This window comes from Mesoplodon bidens, assembly GCF_964165515.1.
Source record: "Mesoplodon bidens genome assembly, chromosome: 11".
NCBI lineage: Eukaryota > Metazoa > Chordata > Mammalia > Artiodactyla > Ziphiidae > Mesoplodon > Mesoplodon bidens.
The window spans coordinates 66,020,913-66,039,483 of record NC_138167.1 but is presented as its reverse complement, the minus strand read 5'-3'; the positions used below and the strand labels follow the sequence as shown (position 1 = coordinate 66,039,483).

General features: G+C 42.6%; 1 protein-coding gene across 3 annotated transcripts in view; it reads left to right on the top strand.

The window, feature by feature from the left end:
* TNRC6B (trinucleotide repeat containing adaptor 6B) overlaps nt 1-18,571 on the top strand; it is a 256,842-nt gene that overhangs the window by 52,276 nt on the left and 185,995 nt on the right. For all 3 annotated transcript variants that reach the window (XM_081248097.1, XM_081248095.1, XM_081248098.1), the window contains exons 2-3: nt 9,409-9,482; nt 14,891-14,981. In XM_081248097.1, the coding sequence (XP_081104223.1) occupies nt 14,937-14,981 (45 nt within the window). In that variant the 5' untranslated portion in view covers nt 9,409-9,482; nt 14,891-14,936. The remainder of the gene's footprint in view (nt 1-9,408; nt 9,483-14,890; nt 14,982-18,571) is intronic.

Genomic DNA, 18,571 nt, shown 5'->3' with positions numbered 1-18,571 from the left:
AGGCCTTAATAAATATGTTTACTAAAAAAATAAAATAAAAAAGACTGAAAACTATATAGATTCATGGTTGTTTTTATTTTTTATATTTTTTATTTAAAAGACCAAAAAAGAAGCTTCTGTTTCATCTGTGCTTCTCTCAGCTATAAAATAACTGTTAGACAACTTAAAGCTTGCTACATAAAATGAACAACTGTACTTATTGCAGGGTAATTTTAGAATGTTATTTTTTAATTTAGAATTTTACCATAGCTATACACTATCAAACACTGATGATAAAACAGTTTAACGATGGTAATGGCCACCCCCCTTTCTCCGTCTATCCATATATTTAAACCTTGTTTTTTGGCCAGAGATGGATTGTATGCAAATCACATCCAGAATGCTTTTAGTTTGTGCCACAAAATATGAAGAAAATGTTTTCAGTTTATGGCAACTAGATCCATGACATATGATGCTCCGGGAACTGTTTTTACAGTCGCAAGATGCACAAGAACCGAATAGCAAACTCCCATGATTATTGGCAAGGAAAAACTGGCTACGTGGCTGATGTTAAATGTGCTTTTTAAGACAGCCAGATCAAGAAATGTCTGAAGAACTTGAGACTGTAGCAGGAAGATGATTTAGTAGTTAGTAAACACAGCCTTGGGAAGGCCCGGCAAGGCAGTTTCTTGTGAGCCATTTACAGCTTCTAGGAGGAGAGCACAGTGCAGGCGCCAGAGAGGAAAGCCTGACGTGGCCTCCAGGGAATGTTGCCGAGGGCAGCAGAGCCTCTTCCACAGGCACAGACGCACCATGGGGTGAGGTGGAGGCTTCTTGTCCCCACCTTGCCCTGCCATTTCTGTCTCTGAGGCTCACGATGGAGGTGAGCCTTGTTGTAGCCAAGATTTTAGGGGTAGGTGAGCATTGCGTGCGTACTTGGAAGTTATGGCTCTCGAGCCACACATTTCCTTGCTGCCCAGCCCTTGATTATACCATTTTCTTTCTCTTTTAAAATTAATGATTCCCCCAATTGTGGTCCATGGATCCCTCCTCACCCCCCCATCTAGACCCTTCAGGGGGTCCATGAAATCACAATTATTTAATAACATTAAGACGATATATGCCTTTTAAACTCATTCCTGAGTGTACAGTGGAGTTTTCCAGAGGCTGCATGGCATGCGGTACTGCAAAAGGTTGAATGCAGAAGCAGATGTTAGGATACAGCTGTTGTCTGATATTTGCAAAATATTAAAGTCACTTGCAAAAATGTTAAAAAATGGCAATTTTCTCAAATGTTTTATCCTTTAAAATATGATTTTTAATTTAAAAATGTTAACATAATCATTTGTATGTTTAAATATGAATACATATTTTAAATTTTTCATAGTTTTAATTTTTAATGTGGTAAATATTGATAATTACAACCCACCTAAACAAAAGCTTTTGGGGGTCCTTAATAATTTTTAAGAATGTAAAGAGACCCTGAGCCGAAAAAGTTTGAGAATCACTGCTTTAGATCCCATCAATTCCAGCACGAATCTTAGTTTCTCTCTGAAGGCTGCACAGATTGTCTAGCCCACCGTTTTCTCTGCATCCTCAAAACTTCTGTGCCACATAGCTTAGTGCTTAGTTTTTGTGGAATTGCTTGGAGTGCTAAGTTTTCTTATCAACACTTATCAACGGTGTTAAGACCTCTGAGGACAGGGAGCATATCTTAAATGAGAGGTTTTTGAGATGTCCACGATGTATATTGCTGAGCACAGCATAAATAGTTAATGGTTATTCATATTATTATTATCTTCAATATCAATATTAAAATTTCCCTTACTTACTGGTTTAATGGAGAACCAATATGCATTTGAAATTTTGTGAAGAACCTTCACAGAAATAGCTATTTGATTTTTTAAAAACCTACATAAAATATACAATATGGAAAAAGAATAAAGCCTTTTTGATCATAGATCGTCAATGAATTGGGTACAAAAGCTGAACATGTTAATCTGTTTGATTCTTATGTGGCCAGTGATTGCAGTAAAACCTGGCCAGAGGCCCTTGCTCTGAAAACACTGAGCATAGTGCTGGGCATTTCGTAAGCATCAGGAAAGCTGGTTGAGTTGAATCTGCTGTTCCAATAGCTGCCTTTGCTGTTCTTGTAGCTGGCAGTCATTATTCCCTACAATCCCGCCCCCATCTCCAAGTGACTTGCAGCGTGTGTAGGTCTTCAGAGGGTAGCTTTACTTTCTGTTAAAGAATTGACAAGTTGTCCTGGACTAAGCAAGAGGGCGTTAGTTCCATTTGACCAAACTGGATTAGTGGTTGAAGGTGAAGCACGTGCCTTTTTCATCATCCCTGCTTCAGACTGAGTTTGTTTTTTATTAGGCAACCCTCCCTGACTTACAAGATATAATAAACTTAACATCTTTATGCCAGGGTCCTGCTTTCAGTCCCAGAGTTTCTTCACAGCTTCTCCCTGGAAGTCTATGGGTCCATGCAAGTAGCACACTGCCCCGAGAGCCTAGCATAACTTCACCATGGTGTTTCTAGAACAGAGCATGATAACTGGCATGTGGCTCATTCACTGAATGAATGAATGAATGAATGAATGGAATCTGTAATGTGGCCTTGGATGTATTGTTTTTTTGTTGTTTGTTTGCTTTAAAATATTTATTTATTTATTTGGTTGCGTGAGGTCTTAGTTGTGGCAGGTGGACTCCTTAGTTGCGGCTCGCCAGCTCCTTAGTTGTGGCATGCAAACTCTTAGTTGCAGCATGCATTTGGGATCTAGTTTCCTGACCAGGGATCGAACCCAGCCCCCCTGCACTGGGAGTGCAGACTCTTATCCACTGCGCCACCAGGGAAGTCCCCCTGGATATATTGTTATAAGTGATAAGCAGCATCCTTATTTGAGTAAACTAAAAATATTGTATTGAGTTGATTTTCTTTTTCCCCAAAAATGTATGTTTTTGTTTCATAAGAGCTTATTGGAATATCCTTTGCACTAGCACTGTTTCAAATGATGGTGATACTGTGATAAAAAGACTTAGCAGTTTCTGCCTTCAGGAAGCTTATGACCTTGTAGTATACACGACATAAACAAGCCTAGTGGAAAAATATACAAGTACGGTTGCTAACCCAGAGGAAGGACCCATCCAGAGCACCTGTAGCGAAAGAGAGGAATCAAGACAAACTTCATAGAAAAGGTTTCCCTTTTCTTGCATCTTGAAGGTTGAGAAGAAATTTGCCCTGTGAGTGGGAAGGAGTCCAAAGGGAAACAGCTGTACAAAGTCACAGGCACATGAAGCCATGTGGTGCTTAAGGGAAATTGAAAGCAATGTGGTTTTGTGAAATGAAGCTGAGAGGAGAATGGATCCTGGGCCTTATACCACGCAGTGGGAATTAGATTTCATCTTGAAGATGGATGAGAGACATTGCAGAGGCACTGTGGTTTTGCACTTTACAACGGTAATTCTAATGGCAGTGGGGGTGGGGTGGGTCTTGAGGGTAAAAAAATCAATTAAAAAACAAATGGAATAAATCTGGTGAGAAACTATGCTGGAACTAAGGCAGTGACAGTAGGAATAGGGAAGAAAGTACCTGTTGAAATATTTGGGGATCAGAATTGACAGAGTTTGGTGAGAGCAAGATGCTGATGATGGTCCCAGATTTTTATTTGAGTGGGATGCTAGGATTCTCTAGAGAGGCAGATTATTTTGTGTCATTACGTTGCATTTTTATTTGAGTGGGACGCAAGGATTCTCTAGAGAGGCGGATTATTTTGTGTCATTACATTGCATTTTTATTTGAGTGGGATGCTAGGATTCTCTAGAGAGGCGGATTATTTTGTGTCATTACGTTGCGTTTTAGGGACCTGTGGAACATGGGGTACAGAAGTCCACTGACATTAGGAAGCTATATAGATGGCTTTGAAGATTGTAAGAAAGGGGAGCCCTAGAGAGAGATTTGGGAGTCATCAAGATACAGCTAGTAGTTAAATCTGTGGGAGAGAATAAGGACATGAGTTGATAACAGCAGTCCCCAGCCTTTTTGGCACCAGGGACCGGTTTCGTGCGAGACAATTTTTCCACAGACTGGTGTAGGGGGATGGTTCAGGTGGTGATGCGAGCGATGGGGAGCAGCGGGGAGTGATGGGGAGCGGCGGGGAGCGGCAGATGAAGCTTCGCTCGCTTGCCTGCCGCTCACCTCCTGCTGTGCGGCCCGGTTCCTAACGCCGCGGACCGGCAGCTGTCCATGGCCCGGGGGGTGGGGACCCCTGGTTTATAATAAAAAGAGAAAGGGAGGATGAATTCCCGAGGAAGACTGTCCAGCAAAAGAGACTGGAAGGAAATGGTCTAAGTCAAGATAGCAAAACTGATGCATTTGGCCCCTTCTGTGGGATAAAGGGACTAAATATGTTCCATATCAGTTTGAGCATCAGAACTAGGCTCAGTCCTTGAAGACAGGAATTGAGCTGGATTCCTTTACCACAGCTCCTGCCCTCCAACCCTCCATGTACAGAAGCAGCAGCTCCTCACCCAGCAACACTCTGCCCATGGTGAGAACCTGAAAATCAACAGTATTGACAGGGGCCTTGGGCTGGCTGCAAACCTAGGGAGACAGGGGGACCCAGACACAGCCAAGGGACCAGGAACTAAAGCAAGGTGCCCCTGGCCTAGCGACGGGATCTGCAGTATCCTTAACATCAAGGGAGGAAAGGAGCTCCCAAATGACAAGGGTTTCAGGTCATTCTAATTTTTAAATGCCAAAGAGAGGTTAAAGCAAAAAATTCAATGATATCCACTGTATTTGACAACAGAGAGCGATAGGGAAAGAAACCAAATTTTGATGCTTAGCAGGTGCATGAGAGATAAGGACACTGACACCACAAATAAAAACTTCTTTTTAAAAACATTTATTTATTTATTTATTTTTGGCTGCACTGGGTCTTTGTTGCTGCACGCAGGCTTTCTCTAGTTGCGGCGAGTGGGGCCTACTCTTCATTGCCGTGCACGGGCTTCTCATTGCAGTGGCTTCTCTTGTTGCGGAGCACAGGCTCTAGGTGCATGGGCTTCAGTAGTTGTGGCTCACAGGCTTCAGCAGTTGTGGCTTGTGGGCTCTAGAGCACAGGCTCAGTAGTTGTGGCACACGGGCTTAGTTGCTCTGCGGCATATGGGATCTTCCCGGACCAGGGCTCAAACCCATGTCCCCTACATTGGCAGGCGGATTCTCAACCATTGAGCCACCAGGGAAGTCTCAAAAGCTTCTTTTTAAAGAGCTTGACTAGGAGAGGAAAGAGGGGATGGAGGGTGCAAAAGCTGGAGGAAATTTTAGGATTAAAGGGGATGTTTTTAGGAGTGGGCAGACTTGAACATTTTTACAGAATTTCCAAAGTGTTGAACTGAAGTAGAAGTGATTGGAAACTGCAAAGGTAGCATTTCCAGATCTTGGAACAATAACAACCCTTGGGTATTGGTGGCTAAATAAACCCATCGACCTGTAGCAGAACAGCCTCCGCCTGCACTCCTTAGACTTTTGACTTTATCATTGGTGTTAATTAAATAGGTTCCTTTTTGCCCACTTGGGCTGGATGCCCCGCTTATAGAGCTGGATGTGTGGTACCCTCCCATCTGCCCTGAATCTCCTGGTCTGTGCTTGCCTCCTGGGAAGACCTTCCTGGGCTTCTTTGCTGGTGTTTTGCTCCACCCTCACATCTGCTGCCTCACTTAAGGCATCTCTTCTGGACATCTTGCTTGAAGTTAGGCCAGTCGCCAACAAGGTAGACAGTCAGGGTTTTCAGTGTTATTTGTGATTCAATTAAAAGTTTACAGGTATATTCTTAATAATCTGCATCTCAAGAATCATGACAGTTATCAAACAGATAACAGTGGTGAGTCCTGGGAAGACCAGGGCAGGGAGAGAGAGGACCATGGTCAAGGGCTTTATTCATATTGCTTGCATTGTTTTGAAATGAGAATTGAAATTAAATTTAAAAGAATCATGCTAAACAACCAAGTTTGAAAATTAAAACTTGATCATATCAGAGGTGTTATTAGTAAATATAGTTTATTGACTTTGTATTTCTTTCAACCTGCCATATTCCCTGTGAAAGATTTCAGTTCTAATTACATCTGTGAGTTTAGTTCCATACTTAACTGTGGAGGAGCTCTTGAAGCCTACTTGAAGTTTTGCAGGGCCTGGGAATTGATTTAGTCCAAGATGCACTGAACCTTCCCACCCCCCTGTGTGAATTTCAAGACCAATCTGGTTCTTCGGCAAGAGAATAGAGAAAACTGGAGCAGTTCAAATAGTTTACTGCCGCGGCTACACGTGATCAGATGGAAGGATTGCAGTGTAGTTCTGAACGTTTCAAAATGATGTTTGGAAGGAATTTGCCATTACTCGTACCTTAGAAGGAAAACAGTGCTGTAGATAACTTCAACTAGATAATTTTAAATGTTGATTTTAGAATTAAATTTTGTTTATCTTGAACATGAGTGCATCTGATTCAGAGGTTTACAGCCCTGCAGAGAAAGTAATGTAGCTGTTCTGTAAAAACTGGTTTCCAGAGTACTTGGAAAACTGCCCAGTTTCCTCCGCCTGCCTCTCCTCTGTTTTAACTCCTTTTCCGTCACTGACCACCGGCAAGCGTCCGGGACCAACTGCCAAGCGGGCAAAGGACAGAGCTGGCCAGTGTCCTAAGCTTGTCTGTTAGCAAGATATGTAATAATGGGCTACTTTATGAAGTTAGTATAGAATTTAGACTACTGATAAGTCTGGAGAAGAATGTTTAGCCGGGGCAGAAACTAACCACAATAGAGAACTGAAAATTAGTCGGTCTTATCTTGATAGTCTGCAGTTGAGAAAAAATTTAAGAATCCTATCTTTCTCTGAGGTGCTGAGCGTCACACGTAACCACAAGGTTTACATCCTCTGTGAGGGCCAGGCCCATCTTGGAAGTTGCAGCTAGCTTCTTCAGCTTTCCCCAGTGCAGTGTGGAAGCGTCCACACTGCAGTATGGAGTTATTGGGATCACATCAGGATTCAGTTCAGCTTATGTTTATTGAACTCCTACCCGATACCAAATTCAAAGTTAATGTAAGACATAGATAGTCCTTGTTGTCAAGGAGTTCTGTTGTGTGAAGAAAACAGACCCATGGATATTACCAGTATTATATGGTATTTCTCAGAGGAGGAACACTTAGTGCAACCAGGAAGGGTACAGGAAGCTTTCGGGAGCTAACACCTGAGGCAGATCTTAAAGGAGGAGTAGAAGGGGGACCTCCCTGGCGGTCCAGTGGTAAAGAATCCACCTTCCAATGCAGGGGACGTGGGTTGGAGCCCTGGTCGGGGAACTACGATCCCACATGCCACAGGGCAACTAAGCCCGCATGCCGCAACTACTGAGCTCACGTGCCTCAACTAGAGAGCCCCTGCGCCAAACCTAGAGAGAAGCCCCCGCGCCTCAACAAAGATCCCACATGCCGCAACTAAGACCTGATGCGGCCAAAAATAGATAAATAAATAGCACCCCTTATTTAAAAAAAAAAAAGAGGAGTAGAAGGGAATTAGGCACAGGGCCCTCAGAGACGTTAGTGAGCAAGGAAACCCTGTGCAGTCCATGTGACTAGACGATGGGGCTAGAGAGATCTTGAATTTAACCCTAAGGGTAGTGGGTAGGTATTGACTGAATTTTGGCAGTGGTATGCTCGAAGGTTAAATTGGCTTTTTAGAAAGGAAGATTGCTGGGATAACAGTGTGTATAAAAGAAGGGTAAAGATAATAATTAAAATATCACTGGTATCACAACACCATTCCATCTGAGATTTATTTATTCAAACACTTAAAAAAATAAGCTAAGGTAGAGATGATGAGAGATAAGAGGGCAGCAAGACGCTTTCGAGATTCAGTAAAACACTACCTCAAATGTAGGACTAAAGCTATAATTTATAATCCGTAGCCATGGGAAATGGAATGTGCTTTCTTGGACAGAAACATTAAGTTGATTGTGAAATCAACTAGGGGGCCAGTTGAAATCAGCTAGGGGGCCAGCTTCCAAATAGTGACCATCTTTCTGACAGCAGTGTAGCGTGTTGAGCAGAATATCCTTCTAGCACTTTTTCCTGCCGTTATAAAATGAAGGGACTGGCCCAGGATCTCTAAATGTCTAATAAATGGCTGTCATTTCATGTATATTTGTATATATATATGAGTATATATTTCACATACATATAAAGAGAGAAACATTCCGTCATGAAATAACATTTTCACTGCACTTATTAGCAACTTGCTAGCATCTGATTTGATTTTTTTTTTTTTTTTTTTTTTTTTTTTTTTTCTGTATGCGGGCCTCTCACTGTTGTGGCCTCTCCCGCTGCGGAGCACAGGCTCCGGACGCGCAGGCCCATCGGCCATGGCTCACGGGCCCAACCGCTCCGCGGCATGTGGGATCTTCCCAGACCGGGGCACGAACCCGTGTCCCCTGCATCGGCAGGCGGACTCTCAACCACTGCGCCACCAGGGAAGCCCCTGATTTGATTTTGAAGAGGCCATTCCAGCAATTAATTAGAAACGGATTGGAGAGGAGCCAGAGTAGGCCCAGGAACACCAGCTAAGAGGCCTCCACAAGTAAGAAATGATGATAACAATGAAAATGAAGAGTTATGGGTGGATCTGAGATACATATTGTGAAAGCAGGAATGACAGGACTTGCTGATGGACTGTGAGAGGACTGGGGTGGGGTGAGAAATCCAGGATGACTCTGAGGTTCTGACCCAAGCACCTGGGTGGAGGATGATACCCCCTCCTTATTTTTTTTGGTGGTGCTGCATGGCATGCCAGATCTTAGTTCTCTGACCAGGGATCGAAATCGTGCCCCCCTTCAGTGGAAGCACAGAGTCTTAACCAGTGGACCGCCAGGGAAGTCCCAGTTATACCCTTGATTGAGACAGTAGAGACAGGAGAATGGGGTCTGGGGGTGGTACAGGGGTGGAGGGAATGAAGAGTGCAGTTTGGGATGTATTGAATCTACAGTGATTATGAGACATCCTCATGTCAAGTGGAGAAGTTGAAAAGGCAATTTGGTATTTTTTGGTAGAAAAAATAAGTTAAATAAATAATAAAGGTTTAACATAGGTTGTCATGTTTCTTCAGAAAGTATTTCAGTTCACATTCTTAAAAACCATTCACCTTTATAGAGCATGTGGCTGGTGCCCTGCCCTGTATTAAGTGTTTTACACATAGTTCATTTAAACTTCCAAAGAACCCTATGAGGAAGATGCTGTTATTGTTCCCAGTGTTGAATGAGGAAGCTGAGGCTTGAGCTGTTAGGCCACTGGCCTAAGCGTCAGTAGCTGGTAGGTGGAGAAGCCTGGATTTGTGCCATGGCATCTTGCTGTGAGCATGAGGCTCATTGTTATTTTCTTCTCTTTTCAGGGTTTTGGTTTTTGCACTGAATGTAGTCTAGACTCATCTTCACGGGCTCGTGTTGCCCCAGGATACTGTCAAAGGTAAGTTTTAAAAATCTATTTCCACCGTGTATTGGCAGTGAAATGAGAGAGTCTTCATCTTAAAAAGAAGAAAAGTACGTTTTGACATTAATGCTTCTTTCCAGAGTTCTTACAGAAGGGTATTTAAAGTGGCCATCACACCAGACCTTTTGCATTTCCACTTCACTAGGTCCCTTAAAAAACACCTGTATTTCGTTTGATACTGACATTTGGTGCCTCATCCTTTTATGAAGTAGAATTTGTTCTTAGATTTAGCAGTTTCACAGTTTTACGTGAGTGTAGCCTCGCTTCTCTGCCTCCGGTCCCTCTGCCCTCCGGTCTGTAGTCCACGCACTGCCAGAGTCAGCGTCTAACGATAGATTTGCTCACGTCGCACCTTTGCTTAAACAGCTCTCGTGGCTCCCTGTCAGTGCAGATGCCATCCTACAAACCCCTCCAAAACCTAATCCCAAACAACATTTCTGGCTTCTTTTTTAGTAAACCCCTATCTGTAAACCTTACCAGACCATGTTCTGTTCCCCAGACATGAAGTTATTTTTCACAGCTTTGTGCCTTAATGGATACTCTTCTCTTTGCTTAGATTTTGGAAGAGGGGAGAGGAATGCAACTATTTACTCTTCCCTCTTGTACTCTCCTGGCAGAATTTCTTTTTCATCTGTGTTCTAAGAGCACCCGTTGTTGTTACAGCAATGGAAGCATTCGTTATTTTAAGTTATTTGTATCTGTCTCCTTTACTAGTCTGTAAACCCTCTGAGAATTCTTGGAAAGGAACTGTTTTTGTAGTGCCTACTGGCTGCTTCTGGACACCTTGCTGAGTGCTATACGTATATTATTATTATTTTTTAATTAATTAATTAATTAATTAATTAATATATTTTTATTTTTGGCTGCATTGAGTCTTCGCTGCTGCACGCAGGCTTTCTCTAGTTGTGGCGAGCGGGGGCTACTCTTTGTTGTGGTGCTCGGGCTTCTCGTTGCGGTGGCTTCTCTTGTTGAGGAGCACAGGCTCTAGGTGCATGGGCTTCAGTAGTTGTGGCACGTGGGCTCAGTAGTTGTGGCTTGCAGGCTGTAGAGCGCAGGCTCAGTAGTTGTGGCGCATGGGCTTAGTTGCTCCGCGGCATGTGGGATCTTCCCGGACCAGGGCTTGAACCTGTGTCCCTTGCATTGGCAGGTGGATTCTTAACCACTGCACCACCAGGGAAGTCCTATTATTTAACTTAATTCTTGTAACACCTCCTCTTAACCAGTTTTATAGGTGAAAATAATGAAGATTAGAAAGTTAAGTAACTTGCTCAAGATTATACAGATAAGAAATGACAAAGAATAATTGTTCTGCTCCTTCAAAGCCAAAGCTCATTCTACTACACCACACTAGCCCAGCACCATCTGGCATGTGGTGGGGACCCAGTAAATATTTATTGAATAAATACCTATTGCAATTTAAACAAAAAAGACTTTAGTTGGTTAATTCAGTCATTCTTACATAGAAATTTATTGGATACTTATTAAATGCTGGGTACATAGTTTTACGTAATCTGTTAATACAGAGATTAATGAGAAATAGTGTCTGGTATCAAAGGGTTGATAATCTAATAGGAGAGGCATTAATGTAAGTAAATAAATCCAATACAGTGTTACAGATCTTATAATAAAATTCAAACAAGATCCACTGGGAACCTGAGGAAGGAATCACCAGTTCTGCCTAGAGATGGGACAGGAATTACTTTATAAAAGCTGAGTCTCGAATGAGAAGTAGGGAGAGGAAAGGCCGAGGGAGTAATATGAATAAAAACATGGAAACCTGAAAGAGTCTGGAATATTTGGGAAGCTGTAAGTAGTTCACTATGGCTGGAACAAAGTGAACAAAGAGGCCTTGGCTGATGATGCTGGAGAGACAGGTGAGGGCTGGATCCTGGAGGACTTTGAAATATTAACAAATTTGCCAACTTCTTTAGAGAAGATCCAGCACACGGGCTGCATGACATTACTCGTATTTGCTCATTAACGTCTGCTGAGGCCTGTCCTGTGTGTGCTGAAGCACTGTGCCAGGTCAAGACTATCGGTCACCTACTTTATTCACCTTCCTTTTTGTCAAAAGGGCGGTAAAACTGATTTAGACCCTTAGACACAACTGTAAGCCATGACTTGAAACAAGAATGTGTTAGAGGCTTTCTCAAGAAACACATTGAAAAACATTAAGGATAGTTCAAAATCAACCAAAAAAAAAGAGAGCAAATTAAATAAAGGACATCAATATGACATTTAGTGAGAAACCTCTCAATTTCCATGTCCCCTTTGAATTGCCTATATAAGCCTAGAACAAACAATTTAAACATAGAACTTCACTGGTTTTATAGCACATGTGCTGTTTGAAATTCAGGTGCCTTGCAGCTTATATGCAGCAAATAATTGTTGCACTCGCTAAATATCTAAAAGGCCTGTATGAAGAAAGTCTCTTTTCCCTAAAGTCTAATCATTCCCTCAGCCATGCCTGCTTAGGAAAAGCTGTGCCTGCATAATTCAAGGTCAGGCAGCAGCCTTCTGTACTTTGAAGCCACCCAAGCCTGATAATGCCCTATTGCCTTTGCTGAGGCCAGCACAGCTGGCATTTGCTTGCTAGGCCAGAGTGGCTGATGTATGCTGAGGCCACTTGCACAGCTGACATTTAGATGAGCTTTCAGTGCCACCACCACCACTGCTGCCGCCACGACCAACTGTGGCTTGTTGCTTTGCTGAGGCTGGCGAAGCCCCCCAAGCCTTTGCTCAGGCTTCTCTGCCTGGTGCATGCAGCCTTGTCTCTATAGAAACAGACACATACCTGAAGACAGAGTTGCCATAACTACAGTTACACTAAGGTCAAAATACAGTGTGGCCTATGCTTTATAAAATTGTCTTTTTTTAAAAAATTTATTTTATTTTTGGCTGCGTTGGGTCTTTGTTGCTGTGCGTGGGCTTTTCTCTAGTTGAGGCGAGTGGGGGCTACGCCTCGTTGAGGTGCGCGGGCTTCTCATTGCGGTGGCTTCTCTTGTTGCGTAGCATGGGTTCTAGGCACGTGGGCTTCAGTAGTTGAGGCTTGTGGGCTCTAGAGCGGAGGCTCAGTGATTGTGGCGCACGGGCTTAGTTGCTCCACGGCATGTGGGATCTTCCCGGACCAGGGCTCGAACCTGTGTGCCCTGCATTGGCAGACGGATTCTTAACCACTGCGCCACCAGGGAAGCCCCCCTATGCTTTATAAACTTCTAATTTGGCCTCAGTAGTTAAAAGCTAGTATGTAACTGTAAAAACTTATGTGGACTAACGTAAACCTCTATAAGGTCAAAGCACTTTGCCCCCTCACAAAAGACCAAGGCCCAAAGTCCTGGGCCCAACAGAAGCCTCAGAAATTTCACGTGTATTTTTCTCCCCAAATTTTGCTTCATGTCTATTAATCAAGACTCTAGTCTCATGTGCCAGATTTAGGTCTTTGAGAGACCTAATAAGTAGCACTTTTTCCCTAGGCTGAGTTCTATACCACTGAGAAATAGAAGAGTAGGGCATTTGGGAGATCAAAATATCATCTTTATTACTAATAAAGCTGTTTTGGAGAATGCAGCTTACATCTACGGGCAAGAGTCTTAACAGTGAAGCTCAGAATTCAGCAGACTTACCCGTCACAGGTAATCGTGAGGGGACCTGTATTGATGGGTATGAGAGTGGAGCACAATGCGTGCTCCTGAGGGACAGCTGGCTTCCGAAGGGAAGAGACAGAAGGGGCCGAGCTCACATACCTTGTTTCTCCTTCTGAACTCACCATTCAGATAAGATCCTGCACCTCCACTGGGGTGGAATGTGTGGATGGAGTGGAGCCAGGAGTGAAACCTCAGGAGAGGGGAAGAAGCGTTCCTCTTTCCAGCGCATTCAAACGAAAACGGCACAGAAATAATGGGGGTGTCTTTCCTGGTCAGCTATGCCTGTAATGTATCATCTATGAAATACAATCTCTATTTCAGTAAAGCAGAGTGAGAACTTAAAAGACATTTGTGAAGCAATTTGTATACCACATCTTCCTAGTTATGTTATCGAGTTTTTCCAGTGCTGTCAATTTAGTTTTTATAGAAAGAGTAATTCTGCTTTTGCACAACTGTCATAAACAGGTGAGGGACAAAACCAACTAGAGAAAGCCTGTTTCACTTTCTGTGAGCATCAGCTGTGTATTTTACAGAGGGAATGGACAGTGTCGGTTCACGTGGAGTGAGTGAATTGGTGTTGGTTAAGGGGCTTCCACTGTACCAATTTTACATTTCATTACATAAATACACATTGGTTCCCAAAAAACCTTATTAGGTGAGCACAGTAGGTATTTCTATACCCTTTCCCACCCAACAGGTAAGGAAACAGATTTCCAGAAATATTTAATACCTTTTTGGCCTTAGGTCTTGGTTATTGAGAAGCCCGCACCAAAACCAGATTGCGAGGTCCCCAAACCTGCTGTATTCATAAAGATTTCTCTGCACACCAAAAGGATTCACTGTCAAATGTCTTTTTAGCTTTCATATTTTGTAGCTATGAGCCCTTTGAAATATTTGAAAGGCTTTGAAATATTCATACCTGTATTATAATGGAGATTTGTTTTGTATCAGTTTGAGTACTTATTCCTTAATAATTAGGTACTTAATGAATTAATTTGAATGTTGCATAAACTTTTAGTAGTTTCTTTTTGGTACATTTTAATTCATAAAATTTTAACACTTTTATTGGACTCATCTTCTTCTTAGAGGAAAAATTACTACTTTTTATTGTCTTGCCTTATGAATAGTCTGTTCTCATATAAAAATAAATTAACTGACATTTATTTTATTAAGCAGATTTTCTTAAAGTAAAAAGGTGGGATCAACCATTAGAGTACACCTTAATTTCAGTTATAAAATACCATAAATGTTGAGCATAAATTATAAACCCAAGAAACCCAGATACTTTCAATAGCCTAGCCTAATAGCCAGACAGTATGACCTGCTACAGCATAACAACTGGTCCCCTAGTCTACTTAGGTCGGCCTCTTTTCTGACAGGTCAGTGTTTGTACTGTATGAATTGCTGAAGATTTTCACTATTACCTCTGCCAAAAGTCAAAAAGAGGAAAGACATCTAGAACTGTTTAATATTCCAGTGTCTTAAACCTGTCCTAATTATTCTCCCCTAAGGTGGGGAAAACTCTCTCCCTACCTCTCTCCCTCCTTTCTTATCAAGGAGGCATGTGTATACACACACACACACAAACACACACACACGTGCACGTGCGCACACACATTACGTAAGGTCATTGCTTCACAGTATCTATGGTCTCAGTGACAGAATTTCAGTATAGTCCGAGAAAACAAATTTTCACACTGAATTCCTTATGTGTTTTTTTTCTCTTCTTACCTCTTTTAGGCAGTATTTGTGTGTTTCTGCAGAGTTTTGCACAGAGTCTGTTCCCATGCAGACCAATGAGGGAGAAGTATCGGAAGAAAGCAGTTCCAAGGTCAGTGAATTACTAAAGGTGCAAATAATTTGAGCAGAAATTAAACAACAGGAGCAGTGATTGAGTAGAGTGGGTGTTATGTTTTAGGTGAATTTAGAAATTTGATTGATTTAAATTAGAACCTAACCTAAGATTGAGAGGATTTTTTTTCTTCTCACTATCCATTTTTGTTACACTCGGTGACAAATCTAAAACAAATTTTTCTGAACTCATAGAAATATTTATGATTCATTTGTAGACTACCTTAAGGTTTTATTATGCAAGTTGTATGTACTTATTTTTTTTAAATTAGTTTCTGCTTTATAACAAAGTGAATCAGTCATCCATATACATCTGTTCCCACATCCCTTCCCTCATGCATCTCCCTCCCTCCCACCCTCCCCATCCCACCCCTCCAGGCGGTCACAAAGCACCGAGCTGATCTCCCTGTGCTCTGCGGTGTATGTACTTATTTTAAAAATTAAAACAAATCAGAGGTGTAAAAGGTAAAAGTTTGTCCCTTATTCCTGCTACACAGAGGTATCACTGATAATTTTTTAGACACTTTTTTTTGTGTGTGTGTGGTATGCCGGCCTCTCACCGTTGTGGCCTCTCCCGTTGTGGAGCACAGGCTCTGGACGCGCAGGCTCAGCAGCCATGGCTCACGGGCCCAGCCACTCTGCGGCATGTGGGATCCTCCCGGACCGGGGCACGAACACGTGTCCCCTGCATCAGCAGGCGGAGTCTCAACCACTGCGCCACCAGGGAAACCCTTTAGACACTTTTAATTATAAATTTTTAAATGGTAATTGGTTTGGTTTTTCAAGCTAAAGCTTAAATCAGTGCTATCATTGTCACCTGTGTATAAGTAGTTATGTGTGTGTTTATCTATATCTGTATATATCTGGCTTCATGTCCAGAGTCTCCTTGGCTATTTCTCTTCCTGGTCATACGGAACCCTCGGTATCACTTTCACATCCCTCTTTCTCCTGTCAAAATTGTCTCTAGTCCCTTCCTGGGAGCTCTGAGGGTATCTCACACTGTGTCCTGGACAGTGCCCAGCATGTTATCTGCTCTGAACCCTCCTGAGGGCTGTCCCTTTTCTGCTGCCACTGCTACTGGTACTCTCTGTGGGAAAGCTTATTCTTTCACCAGAGCAAAAGTGGAAGGGGGTCAGATGTCACCGGGAACCTCCAAAGCATCATGCTAATTGGAAGAAGCCAGACACAAAAGGTCACATATTGTATGATTCCATTTATATGAAATGTGTAGAATAGATAAATCTGTAAACAGAACACAGACTGGTGGTTGCCAGGGATTGGCTGAGGGGAAGGGGAATGAGGAGTGACTGCTTAATGGGTATGGGGTTTCTGTTTGGGGTGATGAAAATGTTTTGGAACTCAATAGAGGTGGTGGTTGTACGACATTGTAAATACACCAGGTGCCCCTGGATTGTTCATTTTCTGTTATGTGGATTTCACATCAATAAATTATTAAAAAAACAAAAAAAGACAGAAACAAAAAATGTCTGTGGGTTCCCATCAGGTCAGTCCTCACTGCCTATTGGCCTCATACAACAAACACTTCACCAAGTTTTAGAGAGGCTGCCCCCTTCTCTGCTCTGTTGGGCTTTGTGGGCTGGGCTTCAGAGAAGCACGGTTTGTGCCCTGAGTCTCGGGGTCCCTTGTGAAAGATGCTTCAGCTTCTTTCTGAATCCCCCCTCACTGCAGTCCATATGTTAGGTAGAAGGACAGATGTCATCCTGTCTTCTTGTTTGTTTTTTTCCCCCTCACCAGATCTCTTCCTTCTTTCTGTAGCCAAAGGAGAAGCCTATAGACTTGATCAGACTCATCTAGATCCTGAATCTGATTTAGGGAGAGTCAGAATATGTGACATCTGGACACACTCTAGGAATCTCCCCCAAACACACACCCAGGTCACCCAAAATACACAAACCCCAGGATTTCTATAGTACCCACAGACCCTTCCCCAAGACCCTAATTAATTAATTTATAATGAACTACAATGTTAAGGAAGACTGGATTCTTGGATCTTCTGGTTAGTACATTCTCTCCCTGGAAAGCTAGGTTGTAACTGGAAGGTTGCTTGACAAGCATGTAACTAGACCAATGTAGAATATGTAATTGTACCAGAGATTAGTTTCTACCTTCTTTCTGGGAGCAGGGGAGGAAGGATTGCATTTCTTGATTTTCAATTATTGAATATTTTATCAGTTTAGAATCAGTTAGACTAAAGAATAAAAGAATATTCCTTTTATACTTATAATAAGTAGATGCTTTGTTCTTTTTTTTTTTTTTTTTTTTGGCTGTGTTGGGTCTTCGTTGCTGCACGCGGGCTTTCTCTAGTTGCAGCGAGTGGGGACTACTCTTCGTTTCAGTGCACGGGCTTCTCATTGTGGTGGCTTCTCTTGTTGCGGAGCACGGGCTCTAGGCGCAGGATTCAGTGGTTGTGGCTGACAGGCTCAGTGGTTGTGGCTCACAGGCTCAGTCGTTGTGGCTCGTGGGATCTAGAGCACAGGCTCAGTAGTTGTGGTGCATGGGCTTAGTTGTTCTGCGGCATGTGGGATCTCCCCAGACCAGGGCTCAAACCCGTGTCCCCTGCGTTGGCAGGCGGATTCTAAACCACTGCACCACCAGGGAAGCCCGATGCTTTGTTCTTAAAAATTAGATTATAACTTTATTTTCATCAGTCTTAGTTTAAGTTATGTTTTTATGACTTTTTTCTTTCTTCTGCTTCTCTTTGTTTAAAATCTTATTATATTCCGAATGATTTGACGTTAATGCAGGAATTTATCATAGTACTATGGTAACATAATTTGTGGTTTTCTGTTAACAGAAAGAAGTTAGGAAAGGTATCCGGTTTTGAGAAAAAGTGGGGACTTTTCTACAAAACGATACTGAAGTGTATCCATTTTTTAAAAAATAAATAATTCTTGAGCATGTGCTATTAGGGGATACACAACAATAAATAGAAAAGACGGGCTTCTTACTCTCCAGGTGGTTATGTTTCAGTGGGAGAAACAAATGTAAATAAAGACAGTAATTGTGGATTATGGTCAATACCATGAAGAAAATAAAATAATGTAATATAGGGTGACTGGGAGGACAGGCTTAGGTTAGTCAAGGAAGACCACTCTGGAAAGGTGACATTTCAGCTGAGAGGTAAAGGCCGAGGGAGCCAGTTGTGTAAAGAGCTAGAAGAACAGTATTCCAGACAGAAGAAACAGCTTCAAAAGACCTTGGCCTCTTCCAAGAACTATCAAAAGTCCCGTGAGGCCCAGCGGTGATAGGAAGTTATACAGGGAGGCCAAGACCTTGCAAGAACTTGAAGGCCCTGATGTAGAATGTGGATTTATCCTCTGTCAACTGGGAAGCCATTAAAGGCTGTAAGGTTAGGGAGTAGCGTGATATGATTGCATTTTTAAAAGATCGCTCTGGCTGCTGTGTGGAGAATGGGTTGGAGAGAGGCAAGAGCGGGAGCAGGGAGACCAATGAGAAAGAAGACAGTCGTAGTCAGTCACTTAGGTGAGAGAGAAGATGGATTAGTGTCCTGCACTGACGTGGAGGAAGGCAGACTTGAGGTGTATTTTG